The sequence below is a fragment of the Alligator sinensis genome, unplaced genomic scaffold (assembly GCF_000455745.1).
Source record: "Alligator sinensis unplaced genomic scaffold, ASM45574v1 scaffold199_1, whole genome shotgun sequence".
NCBI lineage: Eukaryota > Metazoa > Chordata > Crocodylia > Alligatoridae > Alligator > Alligator sinensis.
In genome coordinates this window covers 1,593,503-1,603,807 of record NW_005842008.1, presented here as the reverse complement: position 1 = coordinate 1,603,807, position 10,305 = coordinate 1,593,503, and the positions used below count along the sequence as shown (strand labels likewise).

The window sequence follows — 10,305 nt, the reverse complement described above, 5'->3', positions numbered from 1 at the left end:
CATCAAAGACGTGGCGGGCGAGGAATTTGAGGGTGCCCTTGGGCCAACTTGGCACAGGAACGGGGCCTTGAGGAGATCACGGCCCTCCTGTAGGACCCCGCCTGTGACAGGGGGCAAGGCAAGAAGAGCACAGGGGAGACTATGCAGTCTGACGTTTGCTGGGGGAGCACGGGGGATGATAATACCATCTGTCCCTTTCCACAGATACTTGCTTCCCCACCCCATTCTCAGCCCATTCCTTCAGATCCAACTCAGGCCAGGCCTGGAGCTGCTATTTCTGCCTGGTTAGGCTTGAGATCTCCTTGCTGACTGCACCAGAACAGAGCTGCAACAGAACACCTGGGCAGGAGGAGGGTGGCACCTGACAGGTGGCAAGTGGAAGGGGAGAACGGAGGTAGATACAGGCATGGGGTGGGGGGCCTTGCCTCCTGCAGCTGCTTTCCCCAGCACAGTGCTGGGGAAGGAAGAATTTAAAAGATGACCCTCCAATAATTTGATACTATACATGGAAAATTATAACAAAGTTATAACTTTCCATATATAGTAACCTGGGCAACAGTGACCATGAAGTTTATCAGGTTCACCATCCGCCACAAGGCCGACAAATCAACCAGCAGAATTAAAGTCGTGGACTTCAAAAATGCTGACTTTTTGACAGGCTCAGAGCATTAGTATGGGAGGCGACGTGGGATCAGGAAGGCAAGGCAAATGGGGTGCATGAGTGGTCATTGCTCAGGATACAATCCTCGAAGCACAGAAGAAAATCGTTCCTACAAAGAAGAAAGGTAGCAGAAGGGCTGGCAAGCCCCCCTGGCTTAATAGGGACACTTTTTTTTTTTTTTTTTTTTTTTTTAAAAAAAGTGTACACACAGTGGAAGCTAAGGATGGTCCTCAAGGAGGACTATACAATAGTGGCCAGCACCTATAGGAAAATGATCAGGAAAGCCAAGGCAGCGACAGAGTTTAGGTTAGCCATGGGAGTCCAGGACAATAAGAAGTCCTTCTTTAGGTATGTAGGCAGTAGAACGAAACCAAATGGAAGTGTGGGACCCATGCTTAATATCACGGGACAGCTGGTAACCAACGTTCAAGAAAACTGAACTCCTGAATGCTCACTTTGCTTCGGTATTTCACCGAACCAAGGGGAAAGTCAAGCGAAATAAGGCTCATAGGGGACATGCCAGGACTGACAGCCTCCCCACTGTGGATGTTGAGTGGGTGTAATATACCAATTAGAAAAGCTAGACATTTATCAGTCAGTAGGACCCATTTGAGAGTGCTGATGGAGCTGGCTGAGGTCATCGCGGAACCCCTGGCAAACTCTTTCAGAACTCATGGTGCACAGGGGAAATCCCTGAGGATTGGAAGAGGGCCAACATTGTGCCCATCTTCAAGAAGGGGAAGAGGGAGGACCCAGGTAACTATAGGCCAATCAGCCTAACCCCCATCCCAGGGAAAACCCTGGAAAGACTCATTAAAGAATCTATGAGCAATACGCTCGCAGAAGCTAAGATTCTAAACGACAGCCAGCGTGGATTTGTCACAGATAGGCCTTATCTTACCAATCTCATCTCCTTCTATGACCAGATCTCTCGTCACCTGGACATGGGAGACATTATATATCTAGACTTCCAAAAGGCTTTTGATCTAGTATCCCACAATATTTTTGTGGGAAAACTGGAAGATTGTGGGCTCAGCTGCTCAACGGTTCAGTGAGTGGGAAATTAAGTACAGGGTAGGACCCAGAGAGTTCTCATGAAAGAATCTGTGAGGTCCTGGTGCAAAGTGCCCAGTGGTGTCCCTCAGTAGTCTGCACTTGGGCTGGTGCTTTATCAATCAACATCTTTATCAGTGATTTAGATGGAGGAGTGACAAGCTCACTAGCCAAGTTCAACGATGAGACCAAGTTATGGGGCAGCGTGGTCACATCAGAAGATAGACTGCAGATACAGGCAGACCTGGACAGGCTCAAGAGTTGGGCAGACCAGAACCAGATGAAGTTTAACACTTGCAAGTGTTAAAGGTGCTCTATCTGGGGGCAAACGACCCTCAACATACACACAGGCTTGGTGATGACAGCTTGACTTGCACCATGGCCGAAAGGGACGTAGGGGTAATGACTGACCATCGTATGAATATGAGCCGTCAATGCGAGGCAGTCGTCAGCAGGGCAAACAACATGCTGGCATGCATCAACCGATGCATCTTGTGTAAAACTACGGAAGTGATACTCAAGCTGTACTCAGCACTGGTGAGACTGCAGCTGGAGCACTGCATCCAGTTCTGGGCGCCGCACTTCAATAAAGACATGGAAAAACTTGAGAGGGTCCAGAAAAGAGCCACCCGTGTGATCAGGGACTTGCAAGGCAAGTCATCTGAGGAAAGGCTGAGGGACCTGGGCCTCTTTAGGCTAAGGAAAAGAGGGTCGAGAGGGGACTTGATAACAGCTTACTGCTATATCAGAGGAGCACATCAGGAGCTCGGTGAACAACTGTTCACTAGGGCATTCCCAGGGAAGACCAGGACCAATGGATACAAACTCCTGGAAGGCCGCTTCAGGCTTAATACCAGGAAAAACTCCTTCACAGTCAGGGGGTCCAGACTGTGGAATAAACTCCCTCCAGAGGCAATGCAAATCGCATACCCTGGAGGTTTTCAAGAGGAGACTAGACAGTCACCTTGCAGGGGTCACCAAACACCAGTTGTCTTCCTACTTGGAGCTGGAGGGTGGGACCCGATGATCTGTAAAGTCCCTTCCAGCCCCATACAATCTATGAATCTATGTATAAAATCAAATTACTAAAGGGTTGTCTTAAAATTTTGAAGTCATCTTGGATTCAGGTAAATACAACATATTTACCTCTTTGCTATACATAAATTGCAAGAAGATAAGGCACAAACACTATGCAGAGCCAAAGCTACAAGTGACTTTCTAAAACCTTCTTGGAAACTAGATGGAAGAAATGCATTTATTTGATATAGTATCAGAGAACACATTCAGTCTAAAGTATTAGCTAGCTCTAGCAAATCTGGTCAGTTTTCCATCTTTTACTTATGGTTAGAAAACTGTGTCCCCTCCTTTTTGATGAAGAACTTGTAATGATCACCCAGGCCTGCACTACCTCAACATCAGAGGACTCCAACCCAGTCTATTCCTTAAGAAACACTGAAGATTAAAACAAATGTGAAATGCTGTTTACTCACTAAATGGATCATCACATCACAGGTATATAAAATAATCAACACTCCAGTCTTCATTAGCTACCAAGTGGAGATTTTTGGGCAAAGTTCCATCATCTTCTTGATCAGCCAAGCCCCAAATGACTTACACAAACTGCCCGCTCCCAGCTGCCATGGTAAGTTATCCCAGACACACACACAGCTCTCTCCAGCTAGCTGTAACAGCATCTATAGCAGGCAGCTGCCTACCTGATAGCAAGAATTGGCACAGAGATAAAATCTGCTAGGGAAATGGATACAAGTCAATAAGCCGCTACAACTTAAAACAGTATACATGTACCCCTCACTTTGAGAGGCAGCTTTATCTGGGAGTGGAATGACTGACACTGGTATAAAGCTGTATATTGTGCATCCTCTTCACTTTACTGCATAGTAATTTACTCTGTGATAAGTGTCAAATGCCCATACCCCTTACTGTAAATGATTAGTGGCTACTGCTCATAAGTTGTTATGGGGTCCTGTTTTCAAATTTGGAGAAACAAGCAGGGCCTGGCCGGGGGTGGTGTGGAAATCAGGGCAACTGCCCCAGGCCCCACACTTTGGGGGGCCCCGCAGAGCCCGGCAGAGCGGTGACTCTACACTGCCGCCAGCTTCACGTCCAGCCACTTGCCAACCCCCACCCGGCCGCCCGCCGAATCTGCCATGGGCTCTCTCGCATCCGGGGGCAGGGCCCCGCACATGCCAATTTATGGCCCCGCACCCTGCTCAGATTGTCTCTGGGAACAGGAGTTTAATAAGTCTGGTTTACTGGTACAGGTTCATGATAAACCATACAGCTGCACTCTGAGTGAACTTTTAGGTCATTTCAAAAGAAGGAGTCAGCTGACAACTCATTTTAGCCTTTAAAATGCATTAAATAAAAGGCTGAACAATGGTAGTTTTACTGAAGTTCTTGCCTGTTTGTATGTCCTTCCACAGAACCCAGGATTTGGAGCTGTCTTCAAATATAATGAAGCAGCTCTGTTTCAGTTTGTTTATCTGAAAAGAAAAAGAAAAATATACACTGGAGACAATGAGCAGTAAAAGAAAAATAAGTCAGGTATATTTAACTAAATATACACTTAATACTGTGGCCAAGTTGAAGCAATTTATACATGTCTTACAGCAGCGCTTCCACAACTTTTCTTCAACATGACCCTATATCCACAGCATGGCCGCTCACTCCCAAGTCACAGCCCCCAACCCTGCCCAGGTGCCCCTCACTCCTGACCCAGCCTCCTGGTCCTGCTAGTGCCCCTCACTCCAAGTCTGCAGCCCCCCACTCTTCCCAAGTGCCCCACAGCCCATAGCCCCCTGCTCCCCAACCCCAGCAGCACCTAAGCCCTGGCTACTGTCCGCAGAAGCAGCAGCTTTTGAAGCCGGAGTGTCCCCCTGACCCCTCCCCCATGGGCAGACCAGAGCCCAGGGGGGGAAGGGGGGTGCAGGGACAAGAGATGGGGCTGCCCACTGAGGGCTTGGGTCTCCCCTGCTGCCATTCCCCCAGGGCCACTACAGCCCAGTGGGCAGGACCTGGTGCAGGAGAGCACTGCACCATGACCCCATCTGCTGATGTTGTGATCCCATTTGGGGTTGTGACCCACGGTTTGGGAACCGCTGTCCCACAGCATCAACAAGACATACTATAAGCATATTAAAATTAATTACCTTTTTGATGGTTCCAAGATAAAACAAGCCATCTGACCATCTAGCTAGGACATCCTGACCTTCTTCAAATTTACACACGGGCTTTTTGGCTTTCTGTCCATCATGTATGGACAGCTTGGTCAAGGATGTTGGGGTCTTTTGGTTTCGGCGTAAAGGAGACCGCTTGTGGACCAATGAATTACCCACCCCTGTAGAGTCTCTAAAACAAGAAGCCAAGAGAAAGAAAATCAAGTTGTGAGAAGTTAGTGGTAGGTTTGTCTACATTAAGAGCATCCAAGACTAAACCCTCACCCTGCTTAGCTCCAGGTGTCCAAGTTGTGATACCAATCTGTCTGGTTTCTTATACTTCAGATCTGCTTGTATTCTTTGCCAAGGAAGTTCTCCCCTCCCCCCCATACACACAAAAAAAACCAAAAAAACCCCAAAAAAAGCAAAAAAATCCACACCCGAAGGAATCCATTATTTAAAAAGAAGAGATGCACAAAATCTGGTTGAACATAAAGCTAGAAAAGCAAATATAAAAGGTAGTTTATCTATAGACAATCTAGGTCTATATATGAAATGATCACACTGATATTTTGGGAATCCTAAACAATTACAACTTGGGTCTTAAAGCAAAGAAAAAACCCCAAATCCCACATACAATGTCTTCTTGTGGGACAAGCTGATGATCTGATCTATCTTTAAGCAAATTCTCGCTACCCTTCACACCAGGATGCTATGAATAACCAACATATATCTAGCTTCACTATAATAAAAAAAAACCCCTTTCCTTCCATCTCAGCTTCCATGTATACTGAAAAGCAGAAAGAATGATGTCCTGGTCATGCAGCACCTCTCTACTAAATTTCTTTTCTGACTTGGCTCAAACAAGTTGAGCCACAAACTACACACAAGGGAAAATAAACGTGGTTGGTTATGCTGTCCCCAAGAAGCACTATGGGATACAACTGTCATTCAGAGTCATTTGTGAAGGAAGTCATAAGAAGCAAGTTTCATTTTTCATGTAAGGTTGGATAATGCAGATATCCACAATTTAAACAGGACAGCAGCTGGTCCAGGAGGAACTATTTATATTCCACTCATGAGAACAGGGGTTTTGGTGGCTACAGGCTGCCAAACATTAAGATTTTTTCCTAACCCGATAAAAGATACAGCAGCCACACTAAACTTAAAGAATTAAAAGTCTGCAAAAGGTTGGAAAAAGATTTTTTTTTTTTTTAATTGTACTTGTGTTCTTTTTGCTTACTTGGAATGCAAAGTTCACGCCAGCCTTCCAATTCTAGTATTGTAAAAGCCTAAGTCTGTCTGTAACGCTTTATTTGCGCCCTGATTGGCTGACAAACAGCCAATCAGAACACGAAGAAGCATTCTGACAGAAGGCAGCCCACTGCCATGACAGTGGGGAAACAGGGGACAGAGCAGCAGAGTGGATAGAAGCGGGGGCAAGGCCAGCAGGGCTAGCCTTGCACACCCCCCCCTTTCAGGTAAAGCAGTGAGGGGGAAAAGCTGGCCCGCCATGGCGGGGCAGGTGGGAGGACCGAGGGCCTGACTTGACACAGCAGCGGCTGGGGGAGGGAAGGAGCAGGCCTCCTCCCCCGCTCAGGCCCACTCTTCCCCACATCGGCCCCAAGTCCATTCCTCCTGTCCCCGACTGTGCCTGATTGGGGGGCGGGGAGGGGGGCGGGGAGGAGAGCAGGTACACCGTGGTGTTGGTGGGGCCCATCACAGCAGCTGTGGGAGGAGGGGGGAAACAAGCAAGCCTCCTCCACCTGCTGGGCCCAGGCCCACTCCTCCCCACCGCGTTGGCTGCAAGCCTGCTCCTCCCATTCCCCCCCCCCAGGTCGGCCCAGGCCTGCACTGCTCCCCTTCCCCACCAATCAGCCCAGTCCTTCCCTGCATCAGGCCCAGGCCCACTCCCTCTTTTCCCGCGCTGCTGAGGCAACCGGGGGGGGGGGGGGGCGGCCTGAACCCCAAGCAACAGGAGGGAAGGGGGAGCCAGCCCAGACAGGGGGAGCAGCCCTGGGGCTCCAACCCTGCCTGCTCCCTGCACCCCACCCCCTATCACTCTTGATAGGCAACTGGCTAGTAAACAACCAAACATTAAAAATAAACAAGAATGTCAGGTTTGGCCTTCTTCAGTTTTACTAAGTATCTGGTTTTAGGAATGCTTGTTTTGCAAGGCTTTGTCTGGAACTTTTAGACAAAAACAAAAGAAGACCCAAAGCCCCAAATAATTACCTTCTTTCTCTTCTCATTTCCTCCTTTTCATTCATAATTCTTGTCACCAAATCTATAGTTTTCTATCCAGTTTACAGTAGGTCTGCAAAGCACAATGCAGTAGCATACAAAGAGAACTGGCATGAGGTCTGTACAAGCCAGTGATTCTCAACCAGGGTGCCATGAGATCCTCCAAAGGGTACCAAAGAAAATGGGAGGGAATGGACAAGGTGTGAGAAGCTAAACAAATAACAGCCAATTTAGGATCTCCCTGCCAAAATTATGGAGGGTGCCTTGAATCTAACAATGTTGAAAATCATTGGTATAAGCCAACTTGGGTACTAGAAGCAGCATAACTGTGTGAGTGCAATCTACCTGGGCTAATCAAGCTATACAAAACTTACAGTACCCAACTGAGGTTCTTCTGATATAGCTTGGGTATTTCTACCCAGTACTGCATTAGTCCATGGAGAATATACCTATGGCATCTTCCAGGTTAGAAACAACATGAAAGTATAATATACACACAAAAATAATTTGGGGAAAGTAAGCCTTTCAGCCCCCTGTTATACTCTTTTGCGATAGAGTATTTTGTGTTGAGTAGTATAACACATAATATAGTTCTTGCCTAGGGGCTTTCTAGAGTGCTACAACATAATATAGTTCTTGCCTAGGGGCTTTCTAGAGGGCTACACCCCCACTGCTACCATAACCACCAATAATGCAGCAAAAAGGTACAAGGCCCAAATTTTTCTCATTTTTAAATCTTAAAATGCAGACAGGAAATTAATTTAAAGAGCACACAGGAGAAACTAGAGCAGAACTGAAACAGAGCAAATTATAACTATTTATGCTACCCAAAAGACAGCCAAGCACCACAGCAGGTAGAGGCCACTGGCTAAGTGCCTGGAATCAGTTTCTTAAGAGTTAAACTAAATTTTGACAGAAGTTGTTCTCTCTGCAAGTGCAAAAAAGAGACATTTTCTGTATTTCATAAAACACAAACAAAAATAAGATTAACCAACAATTAATACATATTTCAGTTTCACAGGAGGTGATGATTACATTGTATGCCTAGGACAAAAAGAATGAAAAGGAGTGGGAAGTCATAAAGTAGGGTCAACTCTCCACAAAAAGGAACCTTCAAAATTGAAATACAGGATCTGAGATTAACATAGGTAAAAACAACCTCTTCTACATTCTACATAGAAGTTTTCTTTAGAAATGAATCTATGTGGGTGACTGCTACTAAGTTACCACCACAGAACAAAGAATAAAATGGAATAATGCAATTTCTTGAAAGATCAAAAAGTTGCAGCTCACAGCAAGTCAGTTATGTTAGTGGTGTAGTGTCATCTGAATGAACTGAAATGTATAAACATTTAAAAAGCAGTAAGAATACCAATGACCCACAGAATTAAAATGAATGAGTAATTAAATCAAGCTGTGTCAAAGTTGTACTAAAAACCCCAAAAAAGCTAAGTCAAACACCAAGCTAAGTCTTCTCCCCTAAAGGATATTAATACTTTCAGTATCCCAAATGAAACAGGACAATTCAACTAAGAGGGAAAATCCACTCTATAGAGTGTATCAAAACTGCAAACAGTAAGTCAGAAAGCAAAATTTTTTAATCTTATGACAAATCAATATCTGACAAACAGCATAAAGAAAAAAATTCAACAAAAGCTAACTACAAGAACTATTTCTTTTCAACCATTCTTCTAGCATTTGCTCTAATGTTTGGGGATGTGCAAAATGCTTTAAACTTAATTAAAACGAAGTATTTCTAAATATTTAAAATAAAAAAATTTGAAATGACTATTTATGCTACCAAAAGGCAGCCAAGCACCACAGCTGGTAGAGGCCAACCACCTGGAACCAGTTTCTTAAGAGTTAAACCAATTTTTTTTACAGCAGTTGTTCTCTCTGCAACTTCAAAAGAGACATTTTCTGTATTTCAGTTTATTCAAAATGGGACACTTCAAATAACTAGTCCAGAGCTGTCCAGTTTCTGGGCCACCAAGGGCTGCACACCAGGCATGCCACAGACACAGGAGCCACACAGGCTGTTCATTGTGACATGCCCCAACCCAGTCCCTCCTCCCAACACATGGGCAGCCTGGCTCCCCATCCCACTGCATGTGCTACTCCCCACCCCCATCAGGCACCCCACACATGTAGCCTGGCTCCTTTCCTTGCCACATACACAGCACAAGCACCCTGGAGCCCCTCCCACTGCTCCATCCCACTTCCAGGAATGGGGTAAAGAAGTGGAAACAGGAGGGAGGGAGGGATGGGGAACACAGAGACCCCAGCCAAAGCCACAGCAGAAGCAATGGGAAAAGGTGGCAGGGCAGGAGCCCATGGGCCACATGCTAAACCCTCACCAGTGAGAGACAGCCCTCAACCAGCAGCAGATCTGAGGTTGAGAAATTCATTGCGAGGGGTGGGGGGTGCTGACAGAGCTGGAAAGATGGTTTTGCCCCGTGAATAAGAACAAAGCAAGAGGACATAAAGCAAGAAGGATACAAAAAATAAAGCAAAAGGATACGACTTCAGTAATTTTAAGCCCCTGAGACAAGAGTAACCAAAAACAATTCACTCACTACAGTCATATTTCAGTTGTTTAATAAATCAAGTTTTAAAATCAGAACTATTTTGATAAACTTGTATATGGGACAATGTTTTTAACTGATTAGAGAAAACCTTAACAATCTTAAAACTGCAATATTTGTGCATTTCAAGCTGCTGTCCAAATTCAGCCTAACAAACCACAAAGAAAAATGAGAAATGCATCATTCACCGTATTCTAACAAACTACAAGTTATCTGAATAAATGTATGTTCACCTATCTTAGAGCTGGACTTCATAGACATCAGGGCTGGAAGGGACCTCAGAAGATCATCGAGTCCAGCCCCCCACCCAAAGGGCAGGAAGTCAGCTGGGGTCATAGGATCCCAGCAAGATAAGCATCCAGTTTCATTTTGAAGGTGTTCAATGAAGGCGCTCGAACCACCTCCAGTGGAAGGTGGTTCCAGACCTTGGGGGTTCGGACAGTAAAGAAGTTCTTCCTTATGTCCAGCCTGAAACGATCTTGAAGTAGTTTGTGACCATTGGACCTCGTCATCCCTTGGGGCGCTCTGGTGAACAAACGTTCCCCCAGATGCTGGTGGTCACCCCTGATAAACTTGTAGGTGGCCA

General features: G+C 45.8%; 1 protein-coding gene across 5 annotated transcripts in view; it reads right to left on the bottom strand.

The window, feature by feature from the left end:
- The window catches only part of MTF2 (metal response element binding transcription factor 2), a 26,443-nt gene extending 19,179 nt beyond the window's left edge, over positions 1-7,264 (bottom strand). For 2 of the 5 annotated variants that reach the window (XM_025201895.1, XM_025201897.1), the window contains exons 1-3: positions 7,126-7,262; positions 4,885-5,083; positions 4,137-4,218 (exon numbers count right to left, since the gene is read on the bottom strand). In XM_025201895.1, the coding sequence (XP_025057680.1) occupies positions 4,137-4,218; positions 4,885-5,083; positions 7,126-7,160 (316 nt within the window). In that variant the 5' untranslated portion in view covers positions 7,161-7,262. Of the gene's footprint in view, positions 1-4,136; positions 4,219-4,884; positions 5,084-7,125 lie in introns of all 5 variants that reach the window. The other 3 variants (XM_025201898.1, XM_025201896.1, XM_014519091.2) reach the window with 3 other exon arrangements.
- Between the last annotated feature and the right edge of the window lie 3,041 nt (positions 7,265-10,305).